We start from the raw sequence: 20,631 nt of genomic DNA on the forward strand, positions 1-20,631 counted from the left end.
GAGAAAGATTCCAAACCTGTGCCCTGATATTATTATTTTCAGACTCTAAACTAGGTATTTCATGGTGAATGTTATTCTATTTCATCTCTCTAAATTTGAATTTCTTCATTTCAAAGATGAAGGAACTGGCTGAGACATGATTTTTTTTTTTTTTTGAGACATGATTTTTAAGGTGCACTTGAGATGACAAATTTTATGGTTTCATGATTCACTAAAGAAAGACTTTTTGAAATGACAAAAAAGCCAATGAAGAGTGATATTCAGAATCTGTAATACGTTTGCAACTGTAGTAATTTGGGTTGTCAGTTAGTTCATGCAGCTGGAGCTCTGTATTACTTTGTGTGCTTATTCGCTCAGTTGTGTCTGACTTTTTGTGACCTCATGGACCATAGCCCACCAGGTTCCTCTGTTCATGGGATTTTCCATGCAAGAATACTGGAGTGGATAACCATTCCTTTCTCCAGGGAATCTTTACTACCCAGGGATCAAACATGGGTCCCCTGCATTGCAGGTGGGTTTTTTACCATCTGAGCCACCAAGGAGAGCCCATATATTACTTTAGCACTATAATAAACTATAATAAACTGGGCTTTCCTGGTGGTTCAGTGGTAAGAATCTGCCTGCCAATCCAAGAGACATAGGAGACACAGGTTTGATCCCTGGTTTGGGAAGATCCCCTGGAGAAGGGAATGGCTACCCACTCCAGTATTCTTGTCTGGTGCATTCCATGGACAGAGGAGCCTGGTGGGCTACAGTCACTGGGGTTGCAAAAGAGTTGCACACAACTTAGCAACTCAACAACAACAACAGCAAAAGAATAAACTAAATTTTTTTCTTTAAATTGACTTAATTTAGATGATCAAGAGCTTTCAACTAGGATAATTTCTTATTGTTGTAAAGTAAGCAATTGAGATAATATTTTTAAAGTGTAAAAAGATTCAAAATGTTCGCAAACCAATATTATCACACAAATCCAAGGGGGTTCTTTTTATCTTTAGGGCTTTATAATTAACTAATTTGTTTTTTATCTTCCATTTGTTGGTTTCCATTTAGACCTAACCTATATCCTTTCAGATTTGCAAAGAAACCTCAAACACTGACCCCAGGGAATGCTCCTATTTGTCTATTGTTCACCATGAATCTTTAAAAATGCTAACTGGGATCTGATTTCTCTTCTTCCTTGTCTGTATTCTTTCATTTCAAGTATTCAGGGTCACTCTTATTTCAGCATGAATGCTACTTATTTCAATCAGTTTAAATGGTTGTGTATTTTACAGTTGATTCATGACGATAATTCCTTTCTTGAAAACAATCGTCCTGCTGGGTTGAGAAAAATGGAGGAAAGTTTGCTTTGCCATTCTGTTGTCACTCAAACATTGGAAGAAACACCAAACTTGCTTTGAACTGCAGGATTTGTCAGTGACTTCTGCCAGGACTTTGACCAAAATAAAACCTTCACGAGACTCTTTTCGGTTCTCTCGGGAAATGGAATCTGTCATAATTTTGTTTCTTCTTCCTGTGTATCCTAAAAATTGGGGCCTCTTCAGAAATGAGAGATTCCTTTAAAAGTGTTGCTATTTCTTGCACTGTTCAGGGCCAGTTAACTACTCAAAGGAATAAGGCTGTGTGGTCCATACTGTGTCCTTTGTAGCCTCAACAGTGGCTGTCCCATCCTCACCCTCTTCGGTGGACTTATAGAACTTAGAGTGGGAGAGACAAATGGAACCGGGGGACAGAGGAAACTGGTGGGAGCAAATCTGATGTGACCACAGTTCCAGGTACAGGGCAGAGAAGATGAGTGTCAGTTCCAAAAAGAGTGGCAAGATGAAGTCTCCTTGAGTCAGATTTGAAAATGATTGCCTAAGACACAGCCATACAGTGATGTGAGAGTTTTAGGACTTTAGAGGGAATGCTGTCTGGAGCAGGGCCCAGCCAGTTGGTTGGAAACTTGTACCAAGTACCTCATTGCATACCTCAGTTCACCATGTTGAGAGCATGGGGGAAGCTTTACAGTATTCAAGCCTTGTCCCTTCTGAGAAGTTAAAGAGAAACTACAATCTGGTGAGACTCCAGAGGCTCAGAAAACAAAGGGACACAGTCATGGAGGATGAATTCAGGCCCTGATAAGGGAGTTGGAATGCTTAGGGCTTTCTTTGAGTTGCTAAAAGGGATTTTTGCTCAGCTTACAGACAGCTTTATGAGTTCAGAGTGACTTTCATGGGGTTAAGACAAGACCAAGAACAGATGACTGATGGCATGACAGTTACAAAACAGAGAGTTCCTTCAAGAATTTTGGACATTAGGAGCCTTGAGCTAATGTTGAGTAACAGCTATTGTTGGATTATAAAGAAGGCTGAGCACCGAAGAATTGATGCTTTTGAACTGCGGTGCTGCAGAAGACTCTTGAGAGTCCCTTGGACAGCAAGGAGATCAAAGCAGTCAATCCTAAAGGAAATCAACCCTGACTATTCATTGGAAGGACTGATGCTGAAGGTGAAGCACCAATACTTTGGCCACCTGATGCAAACAGCTGACTCACTGGGAAAGAGCCCGATGCTGGGAGAGATTGAGGGCAGGAGGAGAAGGGGATGGCAGAGGATGAGATGGTTGGAAGGCATCACTGACTTAATGGCCAGGAGTTTGAGCAAACTCTGGGAGAGTGAAGGACAGGGAAGCCTGGCATGCTGCAGTCCATGGGGTCGCAAAGAGGTGGGTGCAACTGAACGACTGAACAGCAACGGCAGCAGCTCTGAGTCCTTCCAGGGGCTCCTGCAGACCATGCAGACTGTCTTAGAGATGACACTCTTGCTCCAGTAACTAAAATTTTCTTCAGTGGAATCTTAACCTGGTATACCATAGTATGCATTATTTCTGCTTTCGGTGAATTATTGTTATATTTCAAGTAGATCCCTTAAATATTCAGGGTCTTATTTCCCCATTCATCAAATGAAGGGCATTAAAATCTCAGGTGTAACTTGTCTCTCCAGTGTTTTGTACCATTAAATTGTCCTTACATTCTTTTATGTTGAATTTAAGTAAACAATCAATGGAGATTTATTGTTCTCAAGTTACATGACATAATAAAAAACTTTCGAGCAGATTTGGTTTCCAGTCTGTACTCTGAACTTTAGTTTGTGAATAAAGCACCAGATCTCTTCAACATACAGTTTTGGTTATTACAGGGGTAAATGAAATAAGTGGAAAGTACTTTGAACCGTATGAAATGCTCTACAGATGAGAGAGGTAATATTTTAAAGCTTTGGTTCAGTCGTTAGATTTTACCCTTAAGAAATCCCCTTCATTTGTCTAATTTATGCACCTAACTACTGAAAGGGTTATCTTACTTAAGTTATATGGTCCCAAGCAACAGAAATGAAAGGAAATTTAATTTAAAAGATATTGAATAGTTCATGAAATAAATAGAAGAGCTTCCCTCTCAGGCTCGAAATGCTGTCTAGTCAGCTGAAGCTCTTTGACAGTCATTAGTGCCCTAGCTAGAATGGGTTGTTTGTTGTTCCGTCGCTCAGTTGTGTCTGACTCTTTGTGACCCCATGGACTGCAGGACGCCAGACTTCTCTGTCCTTCACCATCTCCCAGAGTTTGCTCAAACTCGTGTCCACTGAAGCAGTGATGCCATCCAACCACCTCATCCTGTGTTGCCCCCTTTTCTTGCATCAGTCTTTCCCAGTATCAGGGATAAGTTCTAATAATTTTTCCATTCTATGTTGCTCCATTCAAGATTCAAGATAAAAATCCAAGATTCAAATAATCTTACTTGGGTAAATTTGCTCAAGGGAGGGCAAGGGCCCTTAATTGTCCATCAGCCAACTTCCTTTTGGGGAAAAACTGATATTCCATTGTAGACAATCTTGGTCTCTTTTAACAGTTTACTGATGTCACCCCCATTACACAGATTTTAAAAAATGAGGACTATATAGCTTAAATGTTAGTCACTGAGTTGTGTCTGACTCTTTGGACCCCATGGGCTGTAGCCCACCAGGCTCCTTTGTCCATGGGATTCTCCAGGCAAGAATACTGGAGTGGGTTGCCATGCCCTCTTCCTGGGGGGTATTCCCTATCCAGGGATAAAGCCCTATGTCTTATGTCTCCTGTATTGGCTGGCAGGTTCTTTACCACTAGCGCCACACGGGAAGCCCAAAATAACATTGGTGGTGGTTTAGTTGCTATCCTGTCTGACTCTTGCGACCCCATAGACGGTGGCCCACCAGGCTCCTCTGTCCATGGGATTCTCCAGGCAAGAATACTGGAGTGTGTTGCTAGTTCCTCCTCCAGGGGATCTTCCCAACCCAGAGATCGAACTGGGGTCTCCTGCATTACAGGTAGATTCTTTACTGAGTGAGTTATGAGGAAAGCCCCAAAATAACGTTATGCAGATTTTAATGAATATTCAGTGATGATGAACCGTAGCATAGGTGTAACTGTGACCATGGAACGTATGATTAAACTCCTCTTCTGTCCTGGGCTCTGAGAAGCAGTTGGGACTACTGCTCACCTAGAGGTCTCATAGAGCAGGCCCTATACTCACTTTTATCCCCATGTCAGCAGAGTTGCTGTTCTAGGCACTTGAGCTCAGGCTTCCAAAGCGGTGTGACTTCAAGTGTTGACGGAACACCACAATGCATCAGAACCTACTGAATGGTCCAGGACTTACCCAGACGCACTCTCTGTGGGGATAGTGCCAGGGAACCTAGAAATGTTAATAGTCCTATCAGGTGTGTCTTCTTAACTCTGAAATTTGAGCACCATTGTCCTAGAAACTTTGTTCTTTTCTGACGACCTGCCTCGCTTGTTTTATTACTTCCACACTTTTTGCTTTCTAGCTCATTTGTTTGACATCCTCATTTTGATGGACTCTAGGGCTGATGAGTGTTTCCTGGCAAGCCAATGCTTTTAACCATATCCTATTTCATTTTTGTAGCTTGGCTTCTTTATCCCTAACCCTAGTATCTCTCTTGCCATTTCCAGATAATGAAAAAGAAATTGCACATCATTCTCAAAATATCATAAACCTCATTCATTTCAAAGATAAAGCTGTGAGTTTTTGTTTTTTCTGCTACAGAGAAAGGTAGATTATGTTATATAAGTGAGAGGAAAATATGACACAACATTATTCAAAAACAGACATTTATTAAGTGTCTGCTTGCAGATCAGATGAATTTGAAGTGAGAGGAATATTGTGATTACACAAGAGTACATCTACACTTGGCCAAATTTTCTTCAGTATTTAGAATACTCTATGTATCTGTGTTTCAATAATTTTTAATGATTTTTATCCAAAATTGTCGTGGAGATAATACACAGATTAAATCATAGTAAGTCAAAGGCACAGTGGCCTTTTTTTTCCCGTCTAAAAGATGAATCTGGTATAAAGAGAAGACATTCTTTTTGAATGAGGTTTTTAGACAAATCTGTGTGTTTTGACACAGATTCCTTTAAGTGCATGAAGGTTTTCCTAGGAATTATTTGAATTATCAAGAAAATATTTCATGTGATGATAGGAGGTTACCATGGTAGAAGATAAGAAAGGTAATACTGTACTAATTCCTAAATTCTGCTGTTAAATATTAAAGACATATCACCTCAGTAATAAAACTGTCTCAATAGGATTTAGTAAAATGTGCTTTATGTGTATATTGTGAGATAAACTTTGTCTCTTTTGGTGATATGTATATATTGTAAGATACTCTATGAAGCATAACAGGAATTCTAGAAACTGTGGGTGGTTGGGTTTGATGTCCTTACCCCCATAAACTTCATTAATTGATAATTAAGCAGATGCTTTGAGTCACTTATGGAAAGAAGTGTTGACTTCGAAGAGGTCAATTCATCTTATTCTGATTTTTGATTGGGAGCTGATGGGAATTTATGGTGATGCCTTCAATATAATGCATATTAGTGAGAGGTTTGAGAGCTTGTTATGATGTCAGTCTGGATTAACTGAATCAAAAAGTCTAAATATCCAAGTATAGGGTAGAGGAGAAAGACCTAGGGGAACTTAGAATGAGATGTAACATGGGGTTACCATAGATGTGCTAATAAAATCTTGTGCTTAGTTGCTTAGTCATGTCCAACTCTGCAACCCCATGGACTGTAGCCTGCTAAGCTCCTTTGTCCATGGGGATTCTCCAGGCAAGAATACTGGAGTGGGTTGCCACGCCCTCCTCCAGGGGATCTTCCCAACCCAGGGATCAAACTCAGCTCTCCTGCATTGCAGGAGGATTCTTTACCATCTAAGCCACCAGGGAATGTGTTGTAAGGGACTGGAGAAATAATAATATCATGCCTATATTCTTCACTTGCCAGCTCAATCCAAATGGTTGTATTCACTTTTGGAGGTGTTCATGTTATGGGAAACCCTGACAAGGTATTGATAAAGAGAAGGTCCAGAGGAGAAATAGGATCTTCCAGGTTTCTGAAGTCAATTCATATCATCAAAAGGCAATGGTCTAACAGAACCCAGAAGGCAGAAGGAATATCTTAGCTATGTTCAGATTTTGGAGGACATTTCATGATGAAAGGGGCTTTCCAGATGCCGCCAGTGGTAAAGAATCCACGTGCCATTGCAGGAGACACAAGATTCATGGATTCAGTCCCTGGATCAGGAAGATCTCCTGGAGTAGGAAGTGACAACCTATTCCAGTATTCTTGCCTGGAGAATCCCCTGGAAGGAGGAGCCGGGCGGGCTAGAGTCCATGGGGTTGCAAAGAGTCAGACACGGCTGAATGACTAACTCTTTCACTTTCAACACATTTCAGCCCAGTGCTTACTAACTCCCCTGAAATTCAGCTCACTGAGATCCTTTCTGATTATGTTTGGCTTTCCAAATAAGTTACATTTACAAAGAGAGATTGTGTTGGCCTTACTCATGGGACCATTCAGAGTGTATGTCAGTTATCATCACAAGTAATAGATCCATTTTCTATTTTGCACATTGGTCCCATGAGTTCTTCAGTGCTTGGACAATATCTACCCTGAGGCTGTATAAGAGGATGGATTATAGTTAGCTCAAATTCACATTAAATTTTCCTTATATTTATTAATAAAGATAATCACCACAAACAAGTCAGAAAATGTATTTTTAGTATTTAATTCATTTAGGAATACATCTATAAATAAATACATACATATTTAACCTGGGAAACTACTTGGAAGACTGGTTAATATGCAAATTAGTATAATACTTAGAGTAACCCTTTAATAATGTAATAGATTATCTTCCTGCCTTGGTACTTATGGACTACTGTATGGAATAATCTAAAGTGAAGTGTTTTGTACCATTTATAAAATTGCTATTGATAAAGCCACTTTGCATAGTGTTATTTAGGTCCCTTGTGCAAGAATCAATGTGATGTTTCCTTTTTTACATCTTAAATGCCATTCTAATTTTTTTTCCTAAGGGAGAGATGTATTCACTATAAATTAGATGTCATTGCCACTGCAATTGAGATTGATGTTTACATTTGATGACAGTTTTTGCTTAATTATCACATGGCAAAATATATGAAATTGTGTGAATGTTTGACAGATCTCCATTTCTTCCCTTATGACGAAGGGAGAGAGGGAAGTATTTCAAATGTAAAATGTGTTTGTAATATAGATATCCAGACTAATGCAGTGACACTGTCTTAATTAACTTCTCTTTGGGGAAGTTTCTTATTATGGTTATATGAGTTATTTTAATTTAAAATTTTAATATTAATCAGAAAATATTCATTGTTAATATGCAAATATGAAATTAATATTGATGTTCTCAGTTTTAAATATCAAAAAAGACCAGACATATTTAAAACAGAAGTATTTTTAAGAGCACACTTAACAGAGCTCTACTGAAAAGTTCCCCCCCTTTTGTTTTGTTCCAACTCAGTGACTCAACAAGTTAGTTATGCTAGTTTAGTTTGTAGAAACAAATAGATTACAACACTTATGACCTGCTAAGTCGCTTCAGTCATGTCCAACTCTTTGTGACCTCTTGGACTATAGCCCACTGGGCTCCTCTGTCCATGGCATTCTCCAGGCAGTAATACTGGAGTGGGTTGCCATGTCCTCCACCATGGGACCTTCCTGACCCAGGGATTGAACCAGTGTCTGCTGTGGCCCCTACATCACAGGTAGATTCTTTATTACTGAGACACTGGGGAAGTCCAATGGCTCAAAATAGACATTTCTGATCAGTTCACATGACACTCATGTGTGGGTTCTGCCCAGTGGGCAGTTTCCCTTTGTTGATGGTTCAGGGACCCAGGCTCCTTCTCTCTTGTGCTTCCTCCTCTCATCCTCCCATGATTAGCACTTATGTTAAGAATCAGTTTTGTTGCTGATCATATGACCTTCACGGGCACTCAGTAAGGGTTTATTCAATGAATGAGTGTGCCAGTGCATCTTTTAATAACTGTGGTGAAAGGTTTTATGGAAGGTTGCTCTCTTTAAATAGATTTTTTCCCTTTTATCTCTTCTTTTATCTTCCTCTCTATCCTAGAAGTGGAGACAGTTGGCTTTCTGTATTCCGGGTTCTGCATCCAAAGTTCAGTTCAGTTCAGTTCAGTTCAGTTCAGTTGCTCAGTCATGACCGACTCTTTGTGACCCCATGAAGAGCAGCATGCCAAGCCTCCTTGTCCGTCACCAACTCCCGGAGTTCACTCAAACTCACGTCCATCGAGTCGGTGATACCATCCAGCCATCTCATCCTCTGTCCCCAATCCCTCCCAGCATCAGAGTTTTTTCCAATGAATCAACTCTTTGCATGAGGTGGCCAAAGTACTGGAGTTTAGCTTTAGCATCATTCCTTCCAAAGAACACCCAGGACTGATCTCCTTCAGAATGGACTGGTTGGATCTCCTCGCAGTCCAAGGGACACTCAAGAGTCTTCAACACCACAGTTCAAAAGCATCAATTCTTCGTTGCTCAGCTTTCTTCACAGTCCAACTCTCTCATCCATACATGACTACTGGAAAAACCATAGCCTTGACTAGATGGACCTTTGTTGGCAAAGTAATGTCTCTGCTTTTGAATATGCTGTCTATGTTTGTCATAACTATTCTTCTAAGGAGTAAGCATCTTTTAGTTTCAGGAAACTTCAGATTGAAACTATTTGGGGGAAAAAAATTCCAGAAGGTTTCATAAAACAAAACTTGTACCAGCAACTATTAGATACTATTTACATTGTATTTATGACTATTTACGTGACATTTTGGCCACTTGATGAGAAGACCCTGATGCTGGGAAAGATTGAATGCTGGAGGAGAAGGGGACGACAGAGGATGAGATGCGGGGGACGGCCCGTGAAGGGTTAAGTCCTGGGAGCTGCTCCGCAGGTATGCAGAGCCTTAGGCGTTGTCCTAAGCTCCCTGTCCCGCCACCCTCAAGAATTCTTGTAGCCCTTAAGGCTCCAGGTCGTCTTGCTCCAGGATGTCTTGTTCCTGCAACATGTCCTAGAAGATAGATTATCTTATACACGTATCATAAAAGATAGATTGTCCTATTGAATTCTGTACACAATGGTAGGGGTCTGGTGATTGTATTTTTGAGATTAAAGAATAACCTTGTACATGTCTTAAATCACGTACTTTACCCTATAAATACCGTGGCCTAATAAAGGAAGGCATCAGACATAGTGGGTCTGATCCTCTCAACCCCATCTTTTCTCTCTCTCTTATTTTTCCACACGGGGACGCTCCGTTCTCTCCCTTTGCAGGTGCGACTCTTGCTTGTGCTGGCCGCGGCAATGAGATGGTTAGATGGCATCTCCGACTCAATGGACATGAGTTTAAGTAAACTCCGGGGGTTGGTGATGGACAGGGAGGCCTGGCTGCTGGCTGCTGCAGTCCATGGGGTCACGAAGAGTCAGACACTGAGCGACTGAACTGAGCTGAACTGATGTAACATTTACATTGTGTTGGCTCCCCTAGTGGCTCAGATGGTAAAGAATCTGCCTGCAATGACTTGGATTCGATCGCTGGATGGGGAAGATCCCCTGGAGAAGGGAATGGCTATCCACTCCAGTATTCTTGCCTGGAGAATCAGTGGACAGAGGAACCTGGGGGGCTACAGTCTGCAGGGTTGCAAAGAGTCTGATCCCACTGAGTGACTAACAGTTTCACTTTACATTGTATTAGATTTTAGATGCAATCTTGAGATTAACACGTGCAGAGGGAGGTGTGTAGATTATATCCAAATACTATGCCATTTTATTTATGCCTCTTGAGCATCCTCAGATTTTGATATCTTTGGGGGTCTTGGAACCATTCCCCCATGGATATGGAGGAAAAATTTTATATAAATTAAGACCTCCAAAAATTGACAATTACATGTACTTTGTCATTTGTTCATGGAGCTATTTTCCCAGACCAAGGAAAGAGAGGAGGAGGAGGAAAATGAATATTAGGAACATTCATGTCATGAGTTAGTTTGAAATCATCTCCTATTTTTAGAGAACAAAGATAACATTCATTATATATGCTGTGTATGCACACATATGTAAAATAACTAAAGAAGACATGGACTCTCTTAAGAGAAGCTGTACTTACTGATACTCACCTGGAGGAGACTGGGTGGGAAGGAGACCTAAGCTCAGTATATTAATACTTAAACTATTTGAACTTTTATCCTGTTTGTATATTGCATCTTGAAATAAAAACAGGAGGAAAAAGACTTATTGTGTGAAAGTTTCTGTTAAGTAATCAGACATTATTTTCTCCATTTTTCCTGATTTAGGGGTCCAACATTACTGATACCTGTACAGAAATGCTAATGTGTGGAGTCTTACTGAAAATTTCTTCTGGCAATATTCAAGAGCGGGTATTTTTTCTTTTTGATAACCTTTTGGTGTATTGCAAAAGAAAACACAGGTAAGAATGTAGACAGGTAATACTTTAAAAGCTATTTATCCACTTCACAGATTCAACATTGTCTCTGTGCCCCCATGACCTCATCAGTAAACTTCACGTATTCTCAGCCCCTTCTCCTTGCTACTTCAAGAAAGAGAACAGGTTAGGATTAGAGCCAGGAAATAATTAAATTATTGTCTCCATATCTTGAGCTTTTTAAAAAATTCCTTTTTACGCCTGTGAAAATGAGCCTATTTATTTCTTGTAGTATTCTCTTCTCAATTTTTTGTGTTTAGCAGCAAGATTGGGATTAGTAGATGTGGGTTTCAGGAAAATCTAGAAGAGGCTGTTAATTCTACCTGTATGAAGCTCTTTAAAAATTAAAAGGTCATATGGACACCAAGAGGGGAAAGGGGTGGTGGGATGGATTGGGAAATTAGAATTGATATATATACACTATTGATACTATGTATAAAATAAATAACTAATGAAACTGACTGTTTAGCATGGGGAACTCTACTCAATGCTCTGTGGTGACCTAAATGGGAAGGAAATCCAAAATGAGGGGATATATGTATACATTTAATTGACATACTTGGTTGTACAGTAGAAACTAACACAATATTGTAAAACAGCTATACTCCAAGAAAAATTTAAAAAATGCTTATTCTCTGCCAGGCATAATCTCAAAGAATCACATGAATTAATTATATAATATTCCCAATAAATTTATAAAATAGGTATTTTCACTATCATCGTTTTGTAGAGAAAAATATTGAGTCACAGAGAGGTTAAGTAACTTTCCCATACATAATAGTTACAGAAATGAACTTTGGACCCATTCAGTTCTAATTCAGAACCCACCTTTATTGCAGATTGTGATAAAATGTGTGTGCCTCATGAGAGATGACAAAAAATAAAAGGGGAACACTTAAAGGGATGAATTAAAAAAAATTAAGGTAATTCAAGTTGTTTAGGTGCAATTATTTTTTTCCCAACTTTAGTCAGGTATTATTGACAAAATTATAAGATATTTAAAGTGTACAATGTGATGCTTTAAAATAATACACATTGTGAAAGGATTCTCCCACTAAATTAACACATCCATCTAGGTTTGATTATTAAAGACGTCTGTTTGAGAATGAGGTCTTTTGTTTTATTAGAGTTGTTCTCATCCTTATATATATGACTGCCCTCAAGGTCAGAGCTTTTGCAAAATTAACTGTACAAATGATGTTACCATCCATGGTCTCATGGCTATAACTGTTAAATAAATTAAATGATAGGGAAAGTTTTATAAAATCAAAATCCTGCTGCTTGGCCAATAGCCATAATGTATGTATAACATGGACCAAATACATATAAATGCAGAGGAGAGGAGGGGAGGGAGCTCAGCATTAATGCACTTGACAACTTAACTTTGCTTAGTGTGTATATGTAACATGATACATTAATAATTTCAGTATATATTATGAAATATATATTAATAATTTTAGTATATTCAGTTGTTAGCAGACTTTTGTCAACAAGTCAAATTAAATAGTTCAGGTCAATTGAAGTCTCTTGGATGACTCAATGTTGCTTAATCTTCTTGAATTATTTCTTAAAATCTTTCCTTTTTAATATATTTTAAAAGCAATCTCCCCTGAGTGTTCAGTGATTCAAGTATAAATATATCCATAACTGCCTAATTCATTATTACAAAAGCTCATCTGAACCTGGATTTTTTTTTTTTCACTTTGTGTTGCTCAGTTTTTAAGATCAAAGGCTGGTACTAGTATACTATACACAAAATTTTGAAATGTTTTAGACTATTTTATAAATAAATAGGATCCGTATGAAGGATTATAGGTATAGTTGCGAGACTTATTCTTCATGTGTACACTTATCATATTACAACTATATGGGAAAAATATTTTACAGCTAGTTAATGCTTAATAACCTCCAGTACAGTCCAAGTCTCTTTGAAGAGGATCATAAGTATTAACTAAAATTTACCAGGAATTGAGAAAAAATTATCAGCTAGTTACTGAAAATTGAGAAATGAAGTGAACTTGTGAAAGAAATCAAGTGAAATTGTGAATAACTAACTTTTAGTGTCTGTCAGAGTTTGATTGGGGATCTTTGATGTCATATATTGAGCAAAAGCATGTATTCACCCTCTCACCTGTGTGTTGTCCTTGGCTCAGGGCTTCAGTGTCTCAGTTCAGTTCAGTTCAGTTCAGTCGCTCAGTCGTGTCCGACTCTTTGTGACCCCATGAATCACAGCACGCCAGGCCTCCCTGTCCATCACCAACTCCCGGAGTTCACTCAAACTCACATCCATCGAGTCGGTGATGCCATCCAGCCATCTCATCCTCTGTCATCCCCTTCTCCTCCTGCCCCCAATCCCTGCCAGCATCAGAGTCTTTTCCAATGAGTCAGCTCTTTGCATGAGGTAGCCAAAGTACTGGAGTTTCAGCTTTAGCATCAGTCCTTCCAGAGAAATGCCAGGGCTGATCTCCTTCAGAATGGACTGGTTGGATCTCCTTGCAGTCCAAGGGACTCTCAAGAGTCTTCTCCAACACCAGAGTTCAAATGCATCAATTCTTCGGTGCTCAGCTTTCTTCACAGTCCAACTCTCACATCCATACATGACCACAGGAAAAACCATAGCCTTGACTAGACGGACCTTTGTTGGCAAAGGAATGTTTCTGCTTTTGAATATGCTATCTAGGTTTGTCATAACTTTTCTTCCAAGGAGTAAGTGTCTTTTAATTTCATGGCTGCAGTCACCATCTACAGTGATTTTGGGGCCCCCAAAAATAAAGTCTGACACTGTGTCCACTGTTTCCCCATCTATTTGCCATGAAGTGATGGGACCAGATGCCATGATCTTCGTTTTCTGAATGTTGAGCTTTAAGCCAACTTTTTCACTCTCCTCTTTCACTTTCATCAAGAGGCTTTTTCGTTCCTCTTCACTTTCTGCCGTAAGGGTGGTGTCATCTGCATATCTGCACCATCCTATAGAGAAACCTGAACTGTTATGAATGCGAGGACACAAGTAAAAAAACACCGAGAGCTTAATGTTTGATATTGTTGATGGAACTAGCATCTCTTTTTCAAAGAATGGCTTAAATTATCTTGCTTTAACAAGGTTTTGCCTTAAGTTTAGTAACCATGTTTTTGTGTGTGATTTTCTTCTTTTGTTGTAAGACGGTTGAAAAATAGCAAAGCATTTACTGATGGACATCGGTACCTTTTTCGTGGCCGGATCAATACAGAGGTGATGGAAGTGGAGAATGTGGATGATGGCACAGGTAAATGATTGGTAAATTTAAAATGGAATGCCAATAATATACTCCTTTGTAAGATAGACTTATCACTTGAATAATTCATCTGCAGTGAATTTGAGCTTAGAAATACTTTGTTAGGCAGAACAGTTGGAGGAGGAAGGGAAGATAAGAGAAAGGAGGACTCTTTTAAAATGGAAAAATTATCTTCACTCGAAGCATGTTAGTTTGTTGTTGTTCAGTCGCTAAGGTGTGTCTGACTCTTCGCGATCCCATGGACTGCACGCATGCCAGACTCCTCTGTGCTTCCACTATCTCCTGGAGTTAGCTCAAATTCATGTCTGTTGAGTCAATGATGCTATCTAACCATGTCATCCTCTGCTGCCCCTTTCTCCTTTTGCCTTCCATCTTTTGCTAAGTCATGTCCAACTCATGTGACTCCACAGACTGCCCTATAGGCTCTGTCCATGAGACTTCCTAGGCAGTAGTACTGAGACGCAGAGATTGAACCATGTCTTCTGCATTGGCAGGTGAATTCTTTACTGCTGAGCCATCAGGGAAGCCCAAACTGTGTTAAACACTACCGTTAAACACAGAGATACAAAAGTAGCCGGGAGTGTCATAAACTAGTAGTTGTGTCCATAATGTATATAGTAGTTTGATCATGATGCTATTAAAACATCCAGCTTAAGAGCTGTCATAGGAAAGCATTGAACCTCCTGGAATTAATTTTCATTGGTACAGGATTGGAAAGCCATTCAAAAAGTAGTGCCAGATCCTTTGTATTCTTTCTTGACAACTAGTTTATTTGTGTAGTTGGCCAGAGGCCAAGAATGTTTGACTTCTAGAAAATGTGGTCTGTAGTGCAGTGTTGGAGAAGGAAATGGCAAGTGTTCTTGCCTGGAGAACCCCAGGGACGGGGGAGCCTGGTGGGCTGCCGTGTATGGGGTCGCACAGAGTCGGACATGACTGAAGCAACTTAGCAGCAGCAGCAGCAATGCAGTGTTGGGCAAACCATAGATTGCAGTACAGTAGTCAGATTTGAATTGAATAAGATGGAAATTCTTAAACTGTTCATTAAAACTGAATGAAATGAAAAATGAAATGAAATGTTAGTCGCTCAATCGTGTCCGACTCTTTGCAACCTCATGGATAGGGGATCTTGCTGACCCAGGGATTGAACCTGGGTCTCCCACATTACAGGCAGATTCTTTACCATCTGAGGTTACAGGGGTCCCCTAAAACTGAATAGATTTTTTAAAAAGTTCAACTGTTAATGTTGTGAATTAAGGGTGTTCTGTTTTTTAGGTCTGACTGCATTTAGTATATAAAAGTTTCCTTATTTTTAAAAATGTTATGTTCTTCAATATACACATATAAAGATATTTTGAAGAATTCAGTGGTTTTGGGACTTTTTTAGGACAAATGGTTGTGTTGCTCTAATATGTATAACATTTGTTAATTCACTTTACCTATTAATTTTCAGCTGACTTCCATAGCAGTGGACATATTGTTGTTAATGGATGGAAGATACATAACACGGCCAAAAATAAATGGTTTGTGTGTATGGCAAAAACACCTGAAGAGAAACATGAATGGTTTGAAGCTATTTTGAAAGAACGAGAACGGCGGAAAGGTGGGTATATGGATTGAGCATTATGATACTTTGTGAAGATTCAAATTTAACAAGAAAGCAGAAAATGGGCAACAGTTATGAGGAAGTAGATGGTGTTTGATGTTCACTTACATTAACTAGGTGATGTTAGCCCATGCTAAAATACGTTTTGAATATTTCCAATGTCGTTACTGAAATAAAGTAAAAGAAAACCTTATATAGTTAGCAAAATAATTAGATTGTGGTTAGCAGCGTGTTTTAAACAGTGTCTTAATTCTGTTGAGACTGCTGTAACAAAATACCCTCCATTGGATGGCTTTTATTTCTCACAGTTCTGAAGGCTGGGAAGACCAAGACTCAGTATATGATGAGAGCTGTTTCCTGGTTTGTAGATGACCATTTTCTCTTTGTCCTCACCTAGCAGAAGGCATGAAAGAGCTCTCTTAGATCTCCTTAATAAGGGCACTAATCTCATTCATGAAGACTCCACCCTCATGAACTAATTACCCCAAAGATCAACCTCCTAATGCCATTACATTGGGAACTAGGTTTCAACATGTGAATTTTGGGGGCATGCATGCTTAGTTGTTCAGTTGTGTCTGACGCTTTGCGACCTTTTGGACTGTAGCCCACCAGGCTCCTCTCCCCATGGAGTTTTTCAGGCAAGAATAGTGGAGTGGGTTGCCGTTTCCTCCTCCAGGGGATATTCCCAACCCAGGGATTGAACCTGCGTCTTCTCTGTCTCCTGCATTGCAGGAGGATTCTTTACCTGCTGAACTACTGTGGACACCATTTGGGGGCATACAGACATTTGCTTTACAGCAAATAGTTTTACTTGCTTTAAAATTTGTGCAGTTTTCTTTGTTCTTTATTACTTTTTAAAAATTTTTACTGGAATATAGTTGATTTAGAATGTTGTGCTCATTTCTTCTGTACAACAAAGTGAATCAGCTATACTGTATAGATATCTGCTCATTTTTGGATTTCCTTCCCATGTAGGTCACCACAGAGTGCTGAGTAGAGTTCCCTGAGCTATTCAGTAGGTTCTCATTAGTTATCTATTTTATACTTCATATCAATAGTGTATATATGTCAATCCCAGTCTCCAATTCATCCCACCTCCACCTTTCCCCCTTGGTATCCATAGGTTTGTTCTCTACATCTCTGTCTCTGTTCCTGCTTTGCAAACAAGATCATCTATACCATTTTTCTAGATTCCACATATATGGATTAATATATGGTCACACTTTATTCTTCCTGATTTCTAAAGAATCATTATAGAGTTTTGCTTTAAGAAACATGCTTTAATAATATAATTCAGTGTTTGGAGGCCTGCACCAGTTGTCCCCCTGTATTTAACAGTACACTGAAAGTTCCTTGGTCAAATATTTTAGTATCCTAATTATAAAATAAGGCATTTTGCACACATATTAACTTTTAAGTGTTGTTGCAATGTTATTGAATCAATGTCATGTAACTCCATAAGGAACTTGTTCACATGGGGAGGTCTAGCTCAAATTTGCTTCATATTTTTATCAAGATTTGCAAACAGTATTTGGTCTGGTGATATTCTGTGTGTGAAGTTTACCTGCACATACTCATATTTCTGTAATTCAGCCAGGAAATAGAAGTGTTTGCATAATGAACTATTTTCTTTACCAAATAATTGATGAGAAATGTGACAGTGTTTATTCCTTTTCCCAGAGATTTAGGTATAAAATATCTCATTAATGATAAAATTTTAGAACATAAAGAGCTTTTCCTTCCATCTTTAGATATTTCCCCTTGAAGAATGTAAAAATTTCTACTACCTTATTTGCTAATTCTGTGGCCAGAATTTTACCCTTGGCAATGGTTGCCTTTAAATTTCCTGGCCTGCACTGTCTGCCCCTATCAGATTAACTTCCACTCTTCACTGCCAGGTCCTCAGTCTTTATGTCCAGTCTTGTTGTCTGTCTGGAGCTCTATGCTCACTTAATCAGTTGCCCCCTGGGCTTCATGTGAACATCCAAGCTCAAGCTACTCAGTGCTGGATTTCTCTGTACCTGAAACCCTTTGCCCACAATGCCTTCCCATCACCATTCAGTTTCCCCATCAACTGTCTGGAAGCCATCCTGATTTCTTCTCTCTACACCCACATTTAACCCATTGCTATGTCTTAACAGTAGCACCTCCCAGGTATTTCTCGACTTTATCCTCTTCTCCCGATAACCTGCTGTTGTTTACAGAGATTTGAACTTGCCTGAACTTTAGTGGATCCCTCCTAATTGTCTCTTTTTAAATCCTCTTCCTTTCAGTTTATTGCCTATACTGTCCTCTGAGCTTTGTTCCCAAAAGCATCAAAACTTTCCTACACTTCCCTGCTTTCCCCCTCCCTCTGGTTACAATTCATAGATGTTCCCTCAGTTCCAAAGGCACGAAATACACTGAGACTGCTGGTGAGCAAGGACCCTGCCCACCTATCTGTCCACCTCCTGTCCTGTCACCTGAAACCCAGGGCTGTGTGCCTCTTCCTTCAGATGACCTTTGTGAAGATGTTCTCTCGCTGGAAATCCTGTTCATATCTGTGCATTTAAACATGGTCCATCTGTGAAACTTCCCTAAGATAGTGGTTAGGTACTATGACCATTTCTCTCCCATAGCACAGTTTTTCCTCTAAGGCTGTCTCCAGTGCCACCGTCTAGCTGTGCTGATCTCGTCCTACAAAGGGCTTCCTAGCTGGTGCTAGTGGTAAAGAACCTGCCTGCCAGTGCAGGATATATCAGAGACCTGGGTTGGATACGTGGGTTGGAAAGATCCCCCGGAGAAGGAAATGGCAACACACTCCAGTATTCTTGTCTGGAGAATCCCATGGGCAGAGCAGCTGGTGGGCTACAGTCCATGAGGTTGCAAAGAGTCAGACATGACTGAGCAACTGAGCATAAGCATAAGTCCTACTAAAGGGGTCCATGGAGTCTGAGATACAGCTCGTTTTCCTCCACCAGCCAAGCCGTGTGCCTCTGGGGCACAGTCTGCACAGAGGTGCCCTTTGGGTGTAGGCATCTGTCCTATCACACGAGCTTTGTATCCACAAATCCCAGCACATAGTAGACATGCAAAGAATGTTTTGTTTTATGAATGCATGAACAAATGAAGAGACTTTTTCAGTGACCTGTCCTGTGTTTTCATTTTTGACAGGTTTAAAATTAGGAATGGAGCAAGACACCTGGGTAATGATCTCTGAACAGGGTGAGAAACTTTATAAAATGATGTGCAAACAAGGAAATCTGATCAAAGACAGAAAAAGAAAACTGACTACGTTCCCTAAATGCTTTCTGGGAAGGTAAGGTTGTTGTCTGGGTGCCTGTGTTTCTTGCAGATTTTCATGATCTCATGTGTTAACTTTCCTTTAATTATTCATTTTTTTCTAAAAAAATATTCTCCTAACTGTTTTTGAATATTTCTTTACTATCCGCATTTCCTAGGCCATAATGGGATGAGGGAGTGGATATACAGCCAGGAATCCTGACCAGAAAACTGAAGGGATCCATCCATTCATCCATGACTTTAGTAATTTCTGATAAACTGTGTTTCAGGGGCATGGCAGAGGCTGGGATCAGGCAGAAACAGGCAGACAGGCAGGAACGCGGGTTTGCCTGTAGGGCACAGAGTCTGGCAAGGACATGAGTGCGGGGCCTGAGAGTCACTTAGACTGAAAGACACACAGTCTAAACTCCCAATTAATTCAGAATTTAGACAGCTGGGCTCAGGATGAAAGGGTATTGATGAAGACTCTGAAAAAGTGGGTCACGCGAGGGGCCAGGCACAGAGGAACAGGCAGGGAGGTCACTTGGTTGTTCAACTCAGAGATCAAACTTGTGCCTTTGGTTCTGCAGATGCTACTCAGCTGTAGGTGGGAGTCCCTGCTGGGTTAAGCCAGAGGGCAGGGTAACTGCCTGCAGGTGGCTCTGCTTAGGACACACTCTGTGCCAGCTTCTTCCTCTACATTATTTCCAGTCTTCAAACACACATACTTAAGAGTTAAAAACCTTTATTATCTTTTTTAAAGATTAAGAAACTAGGGGATCAGGGAGTTTGACATGTCCAAGTTCATGAAACTAGTAATTTACAATGTCAGTGCTATATAAGTAGACTGGAGAGGTAGTTCAAAACCCAGTCCCCACTCAGATCTGATCCTGCCACTGGCCAGTTGAGAGATTTGTTGTTGTTTAGTCACTAAGTAGTGTCCAATTCTTTTGTGACTCCATGGAAGGTAGCCTGACAGGCTCCCCTGTCCATGGAATTCTCCAGGCAAGAATACTGGAGTGGGTTGCCATTCCCTTCTCCAGGGCATCCTTCTGAGCCAGGGACTGAACCCGAATCCCCTGCATTAGCAGGTGGTTTCTTCCCTGCCAAGAAAGCCCAGTTGAGAGACTGGAGAAGAGTTAAATTTCTCTTTCCTCTATAACAATAGAAATGATTGTATTGCTTACCTGTGATACTTACCAAAATTCTTCTTTTTTTTTCTTTTCTTCCAGTTTTATTGAGCTATAATTGTGTCAGTTTAAGGTACACAGCATAATGATTTGACTTACATACATTGTAAAAGGTTTACCATAATTAGTTTAGTGAGCATCAGTTATTCTCATTTAGATACACATTAAAGAGAGAGAAAAAAAATATTTTCCCTTGTGATGAGAATGCTTACAATTCACTGTTAATTTTTATGTGCAATGACAGCAGTGTTAATTATGTTTCGGAATGTCTTAGCTATACAGACTGGAGTGGGCTGCCATTCCCTTCTCCAGGGGATCTTCCTGACCCAGGGACTGAACTCAGGTCTCCTGCATTGCAGGCAGATTCTTTACCATTTGAGCCATCAGGAAAGTCCAACATACAAAATCACCATAGACTATGCCAA

At 39.9% G+C, this 20,631-nt stretch overlaps 1 protein-coding gene across 1 annotated transcript in view; it reads left to right on the forward strand.

Moving 5' to 3' along the window:
• PREX2 (phosphatidylinositol-3,4,5-trisphosphate dependent Rac exchange factor 2) overlaps positions 1–20,631 on the forward strand; it is a 294,556-nt gene that overhangs the window by 86,511 nt on the left and 187,414 nt on the right. The window contains exons 7-10 of the mRNA XM_068983504.1: positions 10,732–10,865; positions 14,040–14,143; positions 15,603–15,752; positions 18,909–19,053. Of these exons, the coding sequence (XP_068839605.1) occupies positions 10,732–10,865; positions 14,040–14,143; positions 15,603–15,752; positions 18,909–19,053 (533 nt within the window). The remainder of the gene's footprint in view (positions 1–10,731; positions 10,866–14,039; positions 14,144–15,602; positions 15,753–18,908; positions 19,054–20,631) is intronic.

Source organism: Capricornis sumatraensis, chromosome 11 (genome assembly GCF_032405125.1).
Source record: "Capricornis sumatraensis isolate serow.1 chromosome 11, serow.2, whole genome shotgun sequence".
Classification (NCBI taxonomy): Eukaryota; Metazoa; Chordata; class Mammalia; order Artiodactyla; family Bovidae; genus Capricornis; species Capricornis sumatraensis.